The following is a 15,418-nucleotide window of genomic DNA, read 5'->3' as shown; positions in this document are numbered from 1 at the left end:
AGTAGTGATAGTAGCGAATGGCACCCTGGATTCGCAAAACTGCTTTGTAAAGTTTTTATGACTTCAAAAACATAATTTTCCACGGAGAGGCTGCCCAAGTGATGAGCATGCCATCTGGCCATTAAAATATAGGCAGATAAGGTCCTGAGATAACTCACTGAGCTCACGTCTAGGAGCAGGGCCCAGACTCGGGACCGAGGCCTGGAAAAGAAATTATAGTTAGAAATATCTGTTAAGTTGGTTCTGCGCTGTCTGATGTGGTAGTGATAGACAGATCATACTCTCACAAACTCAGACAATGTAAAGTAGAGTGTGAGGATTACAAGCTTGTAAAAACTTAAAGCAAAATTATGCAACTATCTTACATTAGAATTAGAGTGTCAGAATCACAGATGATGTCTCCATCAGTCCCACTGTGTGCCCAGATCTCTTGTATTTGTACTTGTATGTAACCTGGGTGAACGGGTAGGTGTGTAACGCAAGTGCGTAACGCTTTACAGCACTACATCACACACCAGCAACTATATGACTGGTGTAATCTCACCTAAACCAAGCCTGTAGCTGTAAGTAGCTAATTGGTCCATACCACTGTGGTTGAGCAACAAGCATATAGCTTGAAGCCTGGCAGGATGGATTCTCAAAATCACATGATCACATGATCTTGCGAATCCAACTGCCTTGCAAGCACAGAATTTTAGAAATCACAATAAACAATAGAGTCTAATGGACCAACCATGAGCCACCTCAACATGTTATAAAACATTATAAATGCCAAAATGTATCAAATTTGCCATTGCTCATATGGAAATAACATAATCATTTTAATAATAAAACATTTGTTAGCGTTTTACATCAAATTTACTAGCAGCAAATAATGCACGAGGGGCTTTATAGTATGGCCTCCATACGGAAACATGGTGGAAAAGTGGACGGAAAACTGAGGCAACCCTCACTTCCAAATTACAGCATCTTACACAATACTATTTTCCCTTCCTTACCCATACGGGTGAAGCTCCCTGAGGGTCAGTAACAAAAGGTTTTACAAGATGTTGCCATCGATGCCCCACTGAGCTGACTTTGTAATGAGACTTAATGACCTTGCCTCAGAGCAGTCCTGGGTGGTGTCTGGAAGAGTTAATAGTGCTTTGTATAAACCCATTCTTGTTATTATGTAATGACGGCAGTGCTGTTTAATACATACCTGGGATAAGCTCAGGTTTGTGCAAGAACTTTTCACTGAGAGAAATTCCTCAACAGGAAGGAGAAGGCGAATTCTGGAGTCGATGCGGATCAGCTGCTCCAGGTCAGAGGGCTCCGGGGTGTAACCATGGCCTGTCAGGACTGACACAGCCCGCACGTCCTCCTGGAAATAAGAAATGATATAAAATGAAATAGGTCATGGCCCATGGGTGTAAACCTGCTTTATTTTGTGGCAACCTAAATAGGGGACTGAAAACATTATCTCTCTATTGCTTACTTAGCAACTTCGTGACAGTGACGTCTGAAACAGGGATGAGGTACAAGTCTGACTGTAGCACTTGGTATTCACTTCTGGATGGAGAACAGGGTGCAGATCGTTCTTCTCAACACTGCATGCCAACTGTACAGTCAGATGCCAAAACTTTGGCAATTGCCTCTTCCTCACAGTGACTGTCTATCCAGTGAAACTCCCATTAACCCTATGGGAAACAGTGGGTGGGTGGTGAGCTCATCACAGCCCAGTGGTGAGATAAGATGTTGCAGTGAGGCTTTCATGCCAAAGAGGATCACAAGTCTGTAAAACACAGCTGTGACCTCTGAACACTGTGACGGGGGAGCAGAAGAAAACTGGCAGAGGACAACAGCAAACAAAGGGGTCTATCAACTAGGTGGGGCACCGTGCAAAGCCAAAATTTGACGAACGAGCTCCACAAATTCTTATAACACTGATTCCTGTTTCACATTTGCAGATTTATTGCCTTGAGCTAATCCAACGTTAACCACTGCAGTGGTTTACTTGGATGTGGTAGAATACCTCAATCCCAGGTCTCAGGCAGGCCTTGGTTTGTCCTTTGTGTTCATGTAGGTCTATACATACATGAGTGCGGTATCAATCTTCTCTCGACAAGAAAGCATATATAGGTATCAGCCTACCCATGTGGAATCTATCTTTTAATAAAACATGGATTCTTTTTTTCACCGCTGAAATATCATTTTGACAAATCAGAATGCCTCTAATAACACTCATACAGGTTTTTCGTGAAAGCACTTCCATACAGTTGTTCTTAATCCTTATTATAAGAACAAATGTTCATCCATTTATCAACCTGTGGCCATAGATAACAGGTGAATGTAAGGTAAAAGAGAATAGATCCATTATTACAGCAACAAGATGTTCTACGATTACTCACCGCTACTGATTTACTACCTCGGGTTACTACAGCTACATCAAACTGTGGAGCTTGTTAGGTAAGAGACAATAATATCAAAATAAGTGTGTGAGGCCAACAGTGAGCAGCAGCTTATGACTGATGTGTCCTGGGGGATTTCGCCAAGAACTGGTTGAAGTCCTCAAAACGAGAGACACATCACTGCCAAAGTCCCGGTGACAAAAATGATGTGCATTCCTTCGTTACGGCCATTCATAATAGCACGTCTCGCAATAACAGGAAGTCTTCCTCCAGCCAGTAAAAAAACTCAGAGCATCTGCACTCCCCTCAGTTTGGTATCTGCCACCACAATTACTGCGGTATTGTTCTAAAAGTCAAGGCAAACATCATAAATAGAGAAGCAAGACATAAAAAAAAACCTCTGGCAGGCTGTCCCACGGATGCAGAGCTGTCGGGGTCAGGCTAAATGGAACCGTATGTGAAAGGTAAGTATGTTCCCTCTCGCTTCCCGAACAGGCTTCATCCCATCTGACTTCAAACCGGCCTCACAGCTGCCAAAAGGACTATTAAAGCAAATTAAGACTGAAATAAAAACATTTGAAGTCAGGATGGTGTAGGTGGGTTCACAGTGAAGTAGTGTCCTGCTCCAGGTGGCACTGGGTCTTAGAGGAAAATCTTCAAAGACAAACAAGAGGCCAGTCTCTTGGAGCAGTTCACCCAGAAATTTAAATTATCTACTCACCCTCATGCTGATGGAAAGTTGGGTGAAGTTTCATAGTCCACAAAACATTTCCGGAGCTTTGCAGCACTGCAGCATTCTTCTAAACAACTGAAGTAGATGGGGATTTGTTTTTAAACATAAAAAACAGCCAAAAAAAACCCACACAAGTCTCTGGAAGCCCCAAGATCCCAAATTGATTTGAAAAGACATTATTATGTATTATTATATAAGCCATTTTTTTTCTTTATTTCTGGTTGTTTTTTTATGTTTTAAAACAAGTCCCCATCTACTTCAGTTGTTGGGAAGATTTATTTTGCTGTGAAGCTCCAGCAATATTCTGTGGACTATGGAACTTCACCTGACTTCTCATCTGCTCAGGGGTGAGCAGATAAGTGTGAACTGTTCCTTTAAGCTCAAACAGCACACCCTCACTGTGAGTGCAACCGTAGCTTATAGAGGATCTATATGAAAGATCCTGGCTTTTTGAATTTTGGCAGAAAACACTCCAGAGGGAACTCTTGAAAATAAGATAATAAAATGAATCCATAATGCACGGCATTCCTTGTGAGCTGCATATGGCACTTGACATCTGGTTCCTAATCTGAACTGCTTTGAGGAGTCAGAATCTTCTGCCCAGAGGCCGTCTCAGCTGCCAAGCAGTCATCAAAACATGGACCAGTGCTGCTCTACGTGCTTTTCTGAGGTTACTTAATGTCATTCAAAAGGCCAAATGTAGGGTAATGACACAAGTTCCAACAAATAAGATCACAACATTTTAAGAAACAAGACTGAATTAAGAGGATCCGACTAAATATGAGATCTAAATGTTTGTAGCAGGAGCAGTGGATGGGATCATCTGCTGTATGACTTGTGGACGCGAGGGGGAAGTATTAAGGAACTTGAAAAAGAGAGAGTCATCCTACAGCATGTGTTGTCTGTTAGGGCTTCATGTCAGCCTACCTCGCCGTCTGCGCCTCTGGCACCGTCCTCTTCCTCTTCGTCTACTTCTTGGAGGAGCTCGGCCAGACGCTCTTTCTCTGCCTGGGTCAAAAGCACTCGGTCCCCCTCACCACTTACTAGCTATTGCATTGCACCACATTAAGAAAAAAAAGACAGAATTAAAATCATTAGTTGCATAATATTTCTACTCTTTCTGTGGTGCCATAGTAGACTCAAAACACGTCTGATCTTGGAAAAACAAATAGACCAGAGACTTGCTCCAAGTCATGCGATATGCCCCAGCACTGCATTTGGCCTGACGTGAACTTTGACATACCTCAATGTTTCTCTTGACAAAGTCCTTCTGTTTTTTCTTGCCTTTGGAAGCTCCACAGCGGCCGCCTTCAAATTGCTCTTCCCCAGTGTCCTCATGGCCGACTTCAAATGATTCTGTCAAGCTGTTTGGCCTCTTTTCACCTGTCAGGCAAGCCACACTTAAAATTCCAGAAGATGAATAATAAAAAGGCAAAGCTCTAACAATAGACATGAGGCAAATCTGATCGAAATCACAAAGTCATTTTTTCAACCACGACTTCTTATTCGACCATCTAATCCACAAAATTGTTGAAATGTTTGAATCTTGAAACAGGGTGAAATAAAAACAATTGACTTTGTACTTTAACGCTATCCCTGCAAGGAAGTACAATGGCACAATCGAATACATTGTTAAGAGGTTCAAGCCTCCGTGATAACATGCAGCCAACTGCTTAAGTGTCTCTGAAAAGAGCAACACAAAGAATTCCTTTAAGTTCCCGGGCTGCTGTTTTCGGAAATAATGAGATTTTTCTTCCCTTTAGGGGATCAATATGATAAAAAGCCACTAGATCTTGATCATGAAATTGTTTTATGAGTCACATAGTGGGTGAACTGTTGAAATATTGGGGTAAGTGCACTACTGTCTGCAGCAGCCTACCATTAAAGAGGAAAAACAAGGGCTTTAAGTTCTTCGAGCTCATGGCGCCATCAAGTGCGCAATCGACGCAGTACATCTGAGACCAGTTACTGAAACATGTCGTTTTTCACTGACTCACTTTGCTCCAAGTTGAGGTCTCCGTTGTGCTCACAGTCAAGAAACTGAGTTTCAAAAAAAGGCACAAAGCTGTCCTCCTCTTCTGTCCCTTTGAGATTAAAGAACAGATGTAAGATTTTGCACAGTGTCTGATTATACTAACTAAACCACTCAACACACTCCTACACTCACCAGTGGGGGCTTCCAGGGCCAAAAACAACCTTGTGTTCAAAGCTTCATGGGCGGATTCAGAGTGACCTTCAGGCTTATTCTGCTGCAGAAAAGTTCACGTTATAACATTACAGCAAAAGTGATAAAAGTGACCACCTTTATAGTCAAAAACAGGATTGGTTTTGTGGACTGGTGTCTACCAGGAGCTCGTGCCAGAGTTTTGCTTGAACCTCTTTCCTTTGACGCCTGACTTCTTGTTCTTTGCAGATCATGTCGGACAGTATTTGATCAAGTCGTCTCATTTCCTGGATGGCTTCCTGTAGTTGTACATCATCCCTCTCTTCATCGGTAACACCAGCCTGGTACTGGCCTAAAAAGATGCACAAATATTGTATACAGTGTGGGGTAAATTCACTCGAACTGGACGATCCTAAGTGTTTGCCTTCCACTCCAGTGTACAGAAAACTTACCCTTGTCATCTCCGGCAGAGGAGTTGAATATAGTTTCTTCAGATGTGCTCTGAAGATACAGAGGATTATTTTTCCAAAATGAATGGAAATTATTCAATTTTGTCATTTTTTTTTTATGTCACTGTATATTTGCTTTTACTTTACCTGAACATCAGCTGCATCGTTGGTCAAAACAACGAGGGCAAATGGAGTTGTAGGACAAATTCTGTCAGGATGAGGCAAAGACACGCTCGACACACGACTACCTGTCTGCTTACTCGACGTAGGTCGGGAAATGTCCTCTAAACTACCTCTAATAATTTCCATGGTGTGATTTTGTTCAGACGTATTCAAGAAGATAAAACGACGATAAAGTAGAATAAATTATTAAATAGTTGGCTGCGTACAACCACTTGTCAACAGAGACTTTGGGACATTGGGAATGTTTTACTTCCGGTAATTTCAGTAACTATGGATACAAACACTCTGGGATGTTGTCACTATGGAAATATGCATTTGTTACTATGACTACCGGACGAAATCGAGGCAGCTCAGCTGACGCTTCAATCGAAGCAGCTAGCTAGTGTAGCGGGTTGCTAGCCACCAGGGAGCTAGCTAGCGGTTAGCCGTAGTGGCACCCCTCTCCTAACCTCACATTTTTGTTGTGTCTTGTAACGTTAAATGTCTTCGGTAAAGCTGAGCTATTAGAGATAAATGTCTACAGCGTGAAAAAGCGAGGCTGGAGGTTTTGAGGCCGTGTCTTTGTGGTACGTAACGTTTACCAATAAGCTATTTTAACGTCTAGCTAGCGCAAGCAAGCTAAAAAGGCTAATATTGATTATCTCATGTAAATTAGCCAACCTAACAATGAACATTTGGTGTTATATGCTCTATTGGACGTGGGTTTTCTGTTGGTGGTAGCACAGTTGCTAGCTAGTTATCATCAACACCATATACTCTGCATGTCACCGTGGTATCTATTGTTTTGGCCTTCTCTGTAACGTTATCGAGCTTGGCTATCATTGCTATACGGAAGCACTGAAAATGGGTGTGTTGTCGCTTAGATGGAACTATTCAGTGCCAGAATTAGCTATATTTTATACGTGGATAATGTACCGTAATAAGCTGAATAGATTGCTTCGCTAGCTTTGATGATTAACGGTAGTAAAAGTAGGAATTCCCATCGGTATGTAATTACCGCTAGCATGCTAAATGCTCACACCATTGTCATTTTTGCTGGTGTTTTTTTCTCTCAGTCGTGTCATTGTACCACTGCCCCACAATCACACCCATTTCTCTGGCAGCTTTCCGAGCTCTGCGGAGTACCTGCGCCAGGCAGGTGCTAGCATATGGCCCCGGCTTTTTCATCACGATGCACTGTATTTCTGCCTTTGCAATTACATGCTTTTCTTGACTCTGCAGGGGAAGATGTGCAATGGAATGATAGAGTCAATATCAAAAGCCTTTTGGGTCCACACCTCAGACACTAAACAGCCCTTGTTGTTGCTGCTGGTACTGAGTGTAGTGTCCACTGGGCAAGGGTCAGGTAAGAGGCAGACATTATGATCGCACAGCCATGTTTGTATTGTTATGTCTCACTTTTCTCAGCTGCAGAAACATTATCAGCCTTTTCATGGTTAAGACCAAATTTGTGGATGTCAGGGAGTCTGACACTGAAAGGATGTATTACTCATAATCAGCTGCCTCTTAACATTGATTTCAACATAGGCCAGTTTATGACTTATCATTAGTAATAGTCCAGCCCTAATGAAACAACCCTATAACTATGAGTTATGATCATGTTGCCCAAATATTGTATGCCGTCAGTGTCATTGATGTGTTATCTCTTAGTAAGCTTCACTTATTAACGTTTTATAATTATATATATAAATATATTTTATAATATATCTATAAAAATACCTACATGCATTCAATTGGAGTGTGGTACAAATGTTCAGATTTTTATGGCCACCCCCTGCATGTGGCAATACCGCAAAGCCTTTCTTATACAGATGGTTACCATAGGTCATTCTGTGTCTCTATTGCTGTGATTTACCAAACCAGGCTCAAAATATTTGTCACAATAATTCTACTGAAACCTGAGCAGTTTCACAGAATTTCCTTTTCTTTGACCTTCTCTTCCCAGGATGTGTGAGGCCATATATGGTCCAGAACAGCTGGGTAAACCTCACAGAAACCAACAGGGGCTCGTTCCCTGTGGGCACAGTACTGCAGTACAGCTGTGACCCTGGTTACCTGCCAGACGGACCCAGCATCCTTACCTGCACCACACTGGGACGCTGGTCCTCTGAACCTCCTCACTGCATACGCAGTGGTGGTAAGATATTCTGTTTTTCATGATCTGTAAAGTAATGAGGAGTCACTGTGTTGCTACTAGCCTTATTACCACCCTTTTATCATACAAAAAACAACTTTACGTACACTCAAGTCTCTGTATTAAGTTGTAGTCTGTTTTGCTAATGTATAAACTTAGTACTTTTACATTTCTGGCACTTAATACCTTGTGTTTTTTTCCCATCAGCATGTCTACCCCTCTCCAAACCTGAGAATGGGGGCTACACCTGCCACCCATCCCCCTGCCGAATGTTTGCTCATGGCACTGTGATTGAGTTCTTCTGTGATGACGGCTTTACTCTCAGTGGAGACTATAACTACCTGACCTGTCAGGATGGACAGTGGGACGGCCCCATGCAGATCAGTTGTGTTAGCCAAGGTTGGTCAGTCCTCAAACTCAAACCTATCAATAGAGCTTAAAACTTTTGTTTTTTTTCTATTTTTAGCTTTCTTATATCTGTTCTACCTTCACCTATTAAGCACTTTGTAACCCACTTATAAGTGTGTTATATTAACAAAACCTATATTTATTATTTAAGACTTATATTAACTGTATTTTTGTATGTTGTCCCTTTTCAAGGTTGTATAAGACCCTCTACAGTGCAGCATGGCTCAACCAATCTGACAGATACCAACAAGAGCTTGTTTCCTGTGGGCACAGTACTGCAGTACAACTGCGACCCTGGTTACCTGCCTGTCGGACGGAGCATCCTCACCTGTACCTCACTTGGATACTGGTCCTCTGAACCTCCTCGCTGTATACACAGTGATGGTAAAGACAAGCTCCTTATATTACTGTATGCAATTCTAAACCCTCTTTACACCTGGTATCAACATGTACTATAACCTGAACAAATTGAGATTTTTCATTATTTTTTATTTTGTTTTCTTTTACACTTTTATCGGTTAAGATTTGTTTTACCCTTTTCCTCTGTAAAGCACTGACTGTTTTTCTTCTTTAAGGTTGTGTAAGACCCTCTACGGTGCAGCATGGCTCAACTAATCTGACAGAAACCAACAGAAGCTCATTCCCTGTAGGCACAGTACTGGAGTACCGCTGTGACCCTGGTTACCTGCCAGATGGACCAAACATCCTCACCTGCTCTGCACTTGGACACTGGTCCTCTCAACCCCCACGCTGTTTACGCAGTGATGGTAAATACATCATAGTATTGTTGCATTTTTTCACATTTTGGCAAATGTCCATTTGTAGATTCAGTGTTCACCTGATGATGTCATTATATAAAGCTGTATGACAGCATGAGCTAGTGGGAGCAATGGAAGAAGACTGAGAATGAAGCTTTGGGGAACTCCACAAGTCAAGTTTGAATGATAAGATCAATACAAAGTTGTCCCTGTACTTCAATTGGGTATCTCACAACATTGTTTTCATTTTTTTCCATGGACAGTATGCCAATCTCCATATCAACCAGAGAACGGAGGCTACACCTGCCACCCCTCAACATGTGGAAGACTTACTCATGGCACTGTCATTGAATATTTCTGTGATGAAGGCTATATTCTGAAGGGGGACTATAAATACCTCACCTGTCAGTATGGGGAATGGGACAGCCAAGTGAAGCTCAGCTGCCTCATGGAGCAAGGTAAAAAAAAATAGAAGACATATTTTCACCCTTTAATAAATACAGTCAGTTCTGTACACATAATTGTGTCGACTGTTTATGTTTATCTTACAGACAGTGATCCGACTTTACCATTAGGGATGCCTGCCTTGTCCATTGTGGCATCCACAGCCAGCTCAGTGGCCCTAATCCTGCTCCTGGTGGTGCTGTTTGTGCTTTTGCAGCCAAAACTCAAGTCCCTCCATCGGTGAGTCCGCCCTCGAAATCATGCTTTTATCCACCAACATCTTGTATTTGAAATCAGAGGTTATGGTAGGCACTTTATATTGAGCCAACTAGTCGTAGAATTAACAAGTCTTCTGGTCCTCCATGTCCAGACGTGATCAGGGAGTGTCCGGCCAGCCTGTGTCAATCATGGTGGAAGGTGTCCAGGTGACTCTGCCCTCGTACGAGGAGGCTGTGAGCGGCGGTGGAGCCTCAGCCTCAGCTGAGTCCCGAGTCCAGATAGTGCTGTCTGAGGGTCAGCATGCCACAGCGCCAGAGGCTGGCCCCTCTAGGCCTTCTTCCCTCAAACAGCAGCAGTCAGAGATGGCTGTGGTACACCCCGTACCTCCATCCTCATCCTCCTCGTCACCCTCACCCTCATCCTCTACCTGGGTTCTGGAGCATGCAGGCGCTGCAGCTCCTTCAACCTCACAAAGAAGGCCGTCTGCAGGCAGCGACCAAAACAGCATCTCTCTGGACTCTGAGATGGACTACTCTGATGGTAAAGCCCTCTTCAGTCACACTTTTCACAGGTTTAAAAGGACCACTTTGTATTGATGAAAATGTCCGTCTTCTCTCTACAGATATGCCATTGCTGAAGGAGGCCTGAAAAGTGCATCAGGCTTTGGACTAACCCGAGGCAACCAGCGTTGCCACTGACCTGCACTGGTGAGCGGGATGCCTCTGGAGATTTTGTCAACACAGCTGTAAACACAGACAAGCCCGAGTGAAGACGCTCCGAGTGAAGCTGTGGGCCACAATAGTTCATCTTACCATCCCAAAGGAGAACAGAGAAGGGATGCACATGTACATACATGCTTACATTTTTTATAGGAATTCCTACACTATGTATGTACGTCTAATGTCAGAAGCTCAATTTGAAAATGTAGAACAAAAACAGAAGGAACAGACACCTCTGATCGAGTGTCTTAAAGGCTGTTTAAAAAAAAGACTGATGTATTTATGTTGAGTGGGCAGAGCTGCAAACTCACTTTGAGAGCTAATAATTTCATCAGTGTCTTAATTACTGTTAATTTTCTTTAAACACATATCACCGCATTCAAGACACACACTGGCAAAGATGCATGAAGGCCAGGTCATCTAGATTGTTGTCTCAGTCATGCTCACATGAAACATCGTCTTCAAAGATTTTTGTGATTATAAATCATTATTTAAGGTGTTATTAATCATGACTCACGTCATTCCACGTGTCACTGTACAGTTTAAGGCTGCTTGTCCACCCAAGTGTTCACTCTGTTGCGTTTTTCATTGGACTGAGAGCAAACTTGTTGTTTCAGGCCTGCATTCAACACATTTCATCTTTGCAAATATATTCTCTTCACACCCTTGTCCCCAATGGCCTTAGCTTTCCACTTCTATGCACAGGTATCTATATGTAAAATAAGGAATTTTAAAAATGAATGTCAGTTAAATGCCTCCGCTGCTTGGTGATATTATGTGTGGCTTTGTCAGACACATCACTTGTACACCGGAAAATATTATTCTCTTAATTTATGCAGACTGCTTCAAAAAGTTCCTGTCTTAGCAGGAAACTAAGTTGTGTATTTAATTTATTTGTGTCCAGAACGCTGTTGATCAGCCATGGCTTCTTTTGATTGATTCTTCCACAGCTTTTGGAAACTAAAAAAAAAGAAAAGTAGGTCTTTTCACTTTGCTGCTTCAGTTTTCTTTCTACTGCAGGCACGTTATATGTGACACTGTAAACGTGGTTGGGAAGATCCAACACAAAAATGAGTAAGTGTACAGATTAGTGTAATGTCAGTGTTCACTTTGTTTGACTGTCCATTGAATATTTCTTTTGGACCAAGGAATGGAGTTTTTTTTTTCTTTTTGTGAAGATGGTATTTTAATATATGTAAAAAGTTTTAAGTTAAGTTTACTCTGTATATACCATATGATCATTTTGATTAAATATTATTTGAGATGTTCAAATTGCTTGCATCCTTTGTTTCATTAGCCTGCTTCGAAACATCAGAGATGGACTTAAAGTATTTAATAACATAAACCACAATGATCCAGTCTCAAAACAGCAAATAATGTAAATAATAAATTTTTTTACTCATTCATAAAATTAGAAAATTTCAGTCTTCATATTTTGAATACAAAAATATAAATACAAAATTACATTTGAAATCCTTGATTCCTACTTCAAGATTGCCATTACCTGACATGATGAAATAAACAATTGTTAATGTATTAGTTGTTACACATGCTCTAACAATCTATCTGTGAATATCACAGGCCTGAGTGAAGAATATGCAGCTCATATTGAGACAGTGAGGGGCGCTGAATAGCATCTTCAGTTGGTCAATGAAAGAAAACTCCTTCATTCCCTCTCCAGCACTCGGTTATCATCTGTGATGCTGTCATGGCTGCTTCACCGCCACTTGTTGAAAGTCCACGCTTGCACCTGTGTAAGAGAAGCGTGATATTAGACTTTGTCTGATCTAAATTCAAGACCAACTGGCTGAACGCATACACGTGCTAATATGAACCCTCCGCCCCTCATCCCAGCCTCCCTCTCTGAAAACACACAGGCAGCTGTGACATTTACCCTCAGCTGGTGGCTTGAATGTTTCGTAACATCTGAAGCACAGGGCCAGGAGAAGGGCCTCAGTACACTGCAGGGTGATGTAAATCAGAGGGAAGAGAAGCATCGGTCCGATGACCTGCATGGGAAAAGCCACCTTTAGGATGACAAGGCACAGCTGGATGTTTTGACACCCTGTTTCCATGGAGATGGTCCTGCTGCATCTAAACGGACATGAGTCATTAGTTCCTAATAATGATGATGATGATAATTAGAACTTTATATTCATAGCACTTGCACAACCCAATGCAGTAATAATAAAAAATTAAAGGTAATATTTGAGGTAAACAGATACAACTAAAAACACACCAGAATATAGAGATACAATTAAGAACAGATCAATACTTAACATACAAGTATGTGCTAAAAAAAATGAAAAATAAGAGTTGAAGGGTAGTTCAAGACGTAGGAAAGACAAAGACTCTTCAGTGAGTCCAAACTCCCGAACAGCAGTGAACAAGGAATGACTCAGAAACATGGCCCCTGTGAGGGTTTACTATTATATTATATTATTGTTTCTGATGCATTAAAGCTGCAATATGTAATTTTCAACTAAATTGGAAGAAATAACAGTCTATATATTGTTTTGCAGAGATATCTACAAAACGGTCCCCATTCACTTTTGGTGCGAGTACGGATACATAGGGCGTTTTTCCACATTTTCGTTCATTTCTCAGGGAAAAATGCATGAATCTTACTGAAAAAAGATCAGGCTTATTTAGGTGGCTGGTATCTATGAGTGAGTATAATTTGATGCAGATCCTTGATCTAGTGAGCTTAAATTTTGGTGAAGCATTTATGGCTAGAGTGATACTGGGCTATCGAGTCTGATATTGGATTAGGCTTGATTGAATTAAAGTTGTTGGGCCTTTGCGGAAGTATGCTGTTTTAGAGTGCCGTTTTAGTTTCATGAGGAAAAAGTATGGGACACAGCTATAGACGGGGTGTTTGCAAACTCAAAGACAGCTGTATATCCAGTGTGTTTTCACTTACTGTGGACTGAGTTTGCACACGATGGACAAGACGTATCCCAGCGTAAAGCCAATCAGCGGCATCATTGCAGCCGCGGACATAATACCAGGTGTGAGAATCATCCACAGTAAATCTTTGACAGCTGTATAAGACAGGACGGAAACTATGATGGAGGAGATGATCAGGATGCCGATTCCAGCCTGGTGAGAGAGTGAAAACATGTTGTGAGAGTCCATCTATCCCCAGCATCAAGCATGAAACTTCTCTCTTCTTCTCTCTTTCCAAATGTGGCAAACAGCATCTGGACGCATCAAAATCTGTTGTTTTAAATTAATGACGGCTGAATTTCATTTGGCTGCTTCACTTTCAGGGTTCTGGTATTGTTAATGCTGCCTCGCTGAGACACATGTGATTAGTAACCCAATTGCTTTTCCTGCTATAACAAGTCAAAATGTCTGCCGTGGAAAAGGCTTATCTAGGAGTAAGGAGTCTCACCTTTGTCACGATTTGTGAGTAGTTTGGTTTGTAGTGGTTAATGATAATGCCAACTCCACAGGGCACCAGGGTGAGCGCGAGAGCTGTGATAATGCCCTTGTAAGGTACAGCGTTTTCCACACCGGGGAAGCCATGGCTTAAGATAAAGAGCAGCAAAGGCATCAGACCCAGAGACGCGATGCAGGAGCAGGTAGTCATTACGATGCTGCATCAGAGAGAAGAAGAAGCTTCATTAGACTGACATGCCTGTACTTGAAATGGCTCAAATGATACAAACATTTTTCTGACTTTTGATTTCATAATTTTGATTTCTTTTTTTTACAGAAAAGGCCTTCCATTCATTCATGTTTTGAAGGAACGTCTGCTCATCGACAGTCTGTGCTGACGCAGCTTGAGTAGTAAATTATTGTCTGCATTTGTAATCTTCCAGCAAGACAGGAATCAATACATCAATGAGGGGTTTACCTGAGGTTCATGTCACCCTTTATTGCCAGGGAGAAAATGTTTGATAAGGTCCCCCCTGGACAGCAGCCGCAGATGAGCAGCGTTGCGGCCTGGATGGTTTCCAACTGAAGGATCTTGGCCAGACTGAAAGCAGTCAGGGGCATGATGATGAACTGGGCCAGTAAAGCAATGGCTACTCCTTTAGGCTTGAGGAGATGGGCCTTGATTTTAGAAATCTCCATCGAACAGCCAAGGGATATCATGGTGATGAAGAGGATGGTAATGGTGAGGATATCGAGAGTTCGGCTTAAGTAGGAGTTTGTATTCATGATGCCCATACTTCCATTGCCAGAGACATTGTAGATGTTAGCTGATCCCTTGTAGACTACCGTCACATTCATTGTGGCAACAAACTGTGTTTGCTGCGCGATGGCTTCCACCTGTCACACAAAGCAAAACAGACACATTAACTGCATAGGAATTACAGTTTAAGGTTCTCCATTAGACTTTTATACACAAATAAATGAAGCCATTTACATCTCATTTCCGCGAAGGGTTAGTCTAAGCACTATTTCATTTTATCAAATCAAATGTTACTTAAAATAAGCAAAATTATCTTCCAACAAAAAAAATTTAAATATCTAGTTTTAAAGAACCTACAGATCAGCTCTCGGAGTGCACCAAATGTTAGCTCTTTCACACAAGTCACACATGTAGCTGGGGGTCCGTGCCAATGCCCCTCTGGTGAGCCCAAATGCGACAAGTTTACTCGAAGAACCACTCTGTTGTGTCCCTGAGACAAAACCAACCTGTGTTCACTACGTGATATCAAGTGATACTCTGGAGGAAGTTAAGCTGCTCGATCAGAGTCCAATCAGTTGAATGGTCGACAAGACACACTTGTTATTCCAGGCAAGTCTTCCCAGTTGTTGTCTTTATATCCGGATAAACAAAAGAGCCATACTGTTGAACTGCA

The 15,418-nt window shown here is 41.9% G+C and overlaps 3 protein-coding genes across 3 annotated transcripts in view; 1 reads left to right on the top strand and 2 right to left on the bottom strand.

The window, feature by feature from the left end:
• fsip1 (fibrous sheath interacting protein 1) overlaps positions 1 to 6,112 on the bottom strand; it is a 30,825-nt gene extending 24,713 nt beyond the window's left edge. The window contains exons 1-8 of the mRNA XM_073484059.1: positions 5,884 to 6,112; positions 5,740 to 5,788; positions 5,470 to 5,639; positions 5,291 to 5,372; positions 5,121 to 5,207; positions 4,367 to 4,506; positions 4,051 to 4,170; positions 1,202 to 1,363 (exon numbers count right to left, since the gene is read on the bottom strand). Coding sequence (XP_073340160.1) covers positions 1,202 to 1,363; positions 4,051 to 4,170; positions 4,367 to 4,506; positions 5,121 to 5,207; positions 5,291 to 5,372; positions 5,470 to 5,639; positions 5,740 to 5,788; positions 5,884 to 6,045 — 972 coding nt within the window. The 5' untranslated portion in view covers positions 6,046 to 6,112. The remainder of the gene's footprint in view (positions 1 to 1,201; positions 1,364 to 4,050; positions 4,171 to 4,366; positions 4,507 to 5,120; positions 5,208 to 5,290; positions 5,373 to 5,469; positions 5,640 to 5,739; positions 5,789 to 5,883) is intronic.
• Positions 6,113 to 6,276: 164 nt separating this feature from the next.
• On the top strand, positions 6,277 to 11,873 carry LOC141010903 (sushi domain-containing protein 4-like). Its single transcript, XM_073484058.1, has 10 exons — positions 6,277 to 6,485; positions 7,141 to 7,264; positions 7,865 to 8,056; positions 8,261 to 8,452; positions 8,654 to 8,845; positions 9,037 to 9,228; positions 9,483 to 9,677; positions 9,771 to 9,903; positions 10,034 to 10,422; positions 10,505 to 11,873. Exons 2-10 carry the CDS (start codon positions 7,147 to 7,149, stop codon positions 10,528 to 10,530), a joined length of 1,629 nt encoding a protein of 542 aa, XP_073340159.1. The 5' UTR covers positions 6,277 to 6,485; positions 7,141 to 7,146; the 3' UTR covers positions 10,531 to 11,873.
• Positions 11,874 to 12,307: 434 nt separating this feature from the next.
• On the bottom strand, positions 12,308 to 14,843 carry LOC141010710 (hepatic sodium/bile acid cotransporter-like). Its single transcript, XM_073483797.1, has 5 exons — positions 14,464 to 14,843; positions 13,999 to 14,203; positions 13,525 to 13,703; positions 12,496 to 12,695; positions 12,308 to 12,351 (listed from the first exon to the last, which is right to left on the bottom strand). Exons 1-5 carry the CDS (start codon positions 14,841 to 14,843, stop codon positions 12,308 to 12,310), a joined length of 1,008 nt encoding a protein of 335 aa, XP_073339898.1.
• Positions 14,844 to 15,418: the final 575 nt, after the last annotated feature.

Source organism: Pagrus major, chromosome 16 (genome assembly GCF_040436345.1).
Source record: "Pagrus major chromosome 16, Pma_NU_1.0".
Taxonomy (NCBI): Eukaryota; Metazoa; Chordata; class Actinopteri; order Spariformes; family Sparidae; genus Pagrus; species Pagrus major.
This window is presented reverse-complemented; position numbering and strand designations above follow the sequence as displayed.

Coding starts and splice junctions, on each gene's coding strand:
- LOC141010903 (XM_073484058.1), top strand. CDS start 7,147: ATGTGCAATGGAATGATAGAGTCAATATCAAAAGCCTTTTGGGTCCAC. Junction 9,904..10,033: donor AAACTCAAGTCCCTCCATCG/GTGAGTCCGCCC, acceptor CTCCATGTCCAG/ACGTGATCAGGGAGTGTCCG. Junction 10,423..10,504: donor TGAGATGGACTACTCTGATG/GTAAAGCCCTCT, acceptor TTCTCTCTACAG/ATATGCCATTGCTGAAGGAG.
- LOC141010710 (XM_073483797.1), bottom strand. CDS start 14,843: ATGAATGTGACGGTAGTCTACAAGGGATCAGCTAACATCTACAATGTC. Junction 13,704..13,998: donor ACTCACAAATCGTGACAAAG/GTGAGACTCCTT, acceptor CTCTCTCACCAG/GCTGGAATCGGCATCCTGAT. Junction 12,696..13,524: donor GTGTGCAAACTCAGTCCACA/GTAAGTGAAAAC, acceptor ATGTCCGTTTAG/ATGCAGCAGGACCATCTCCA.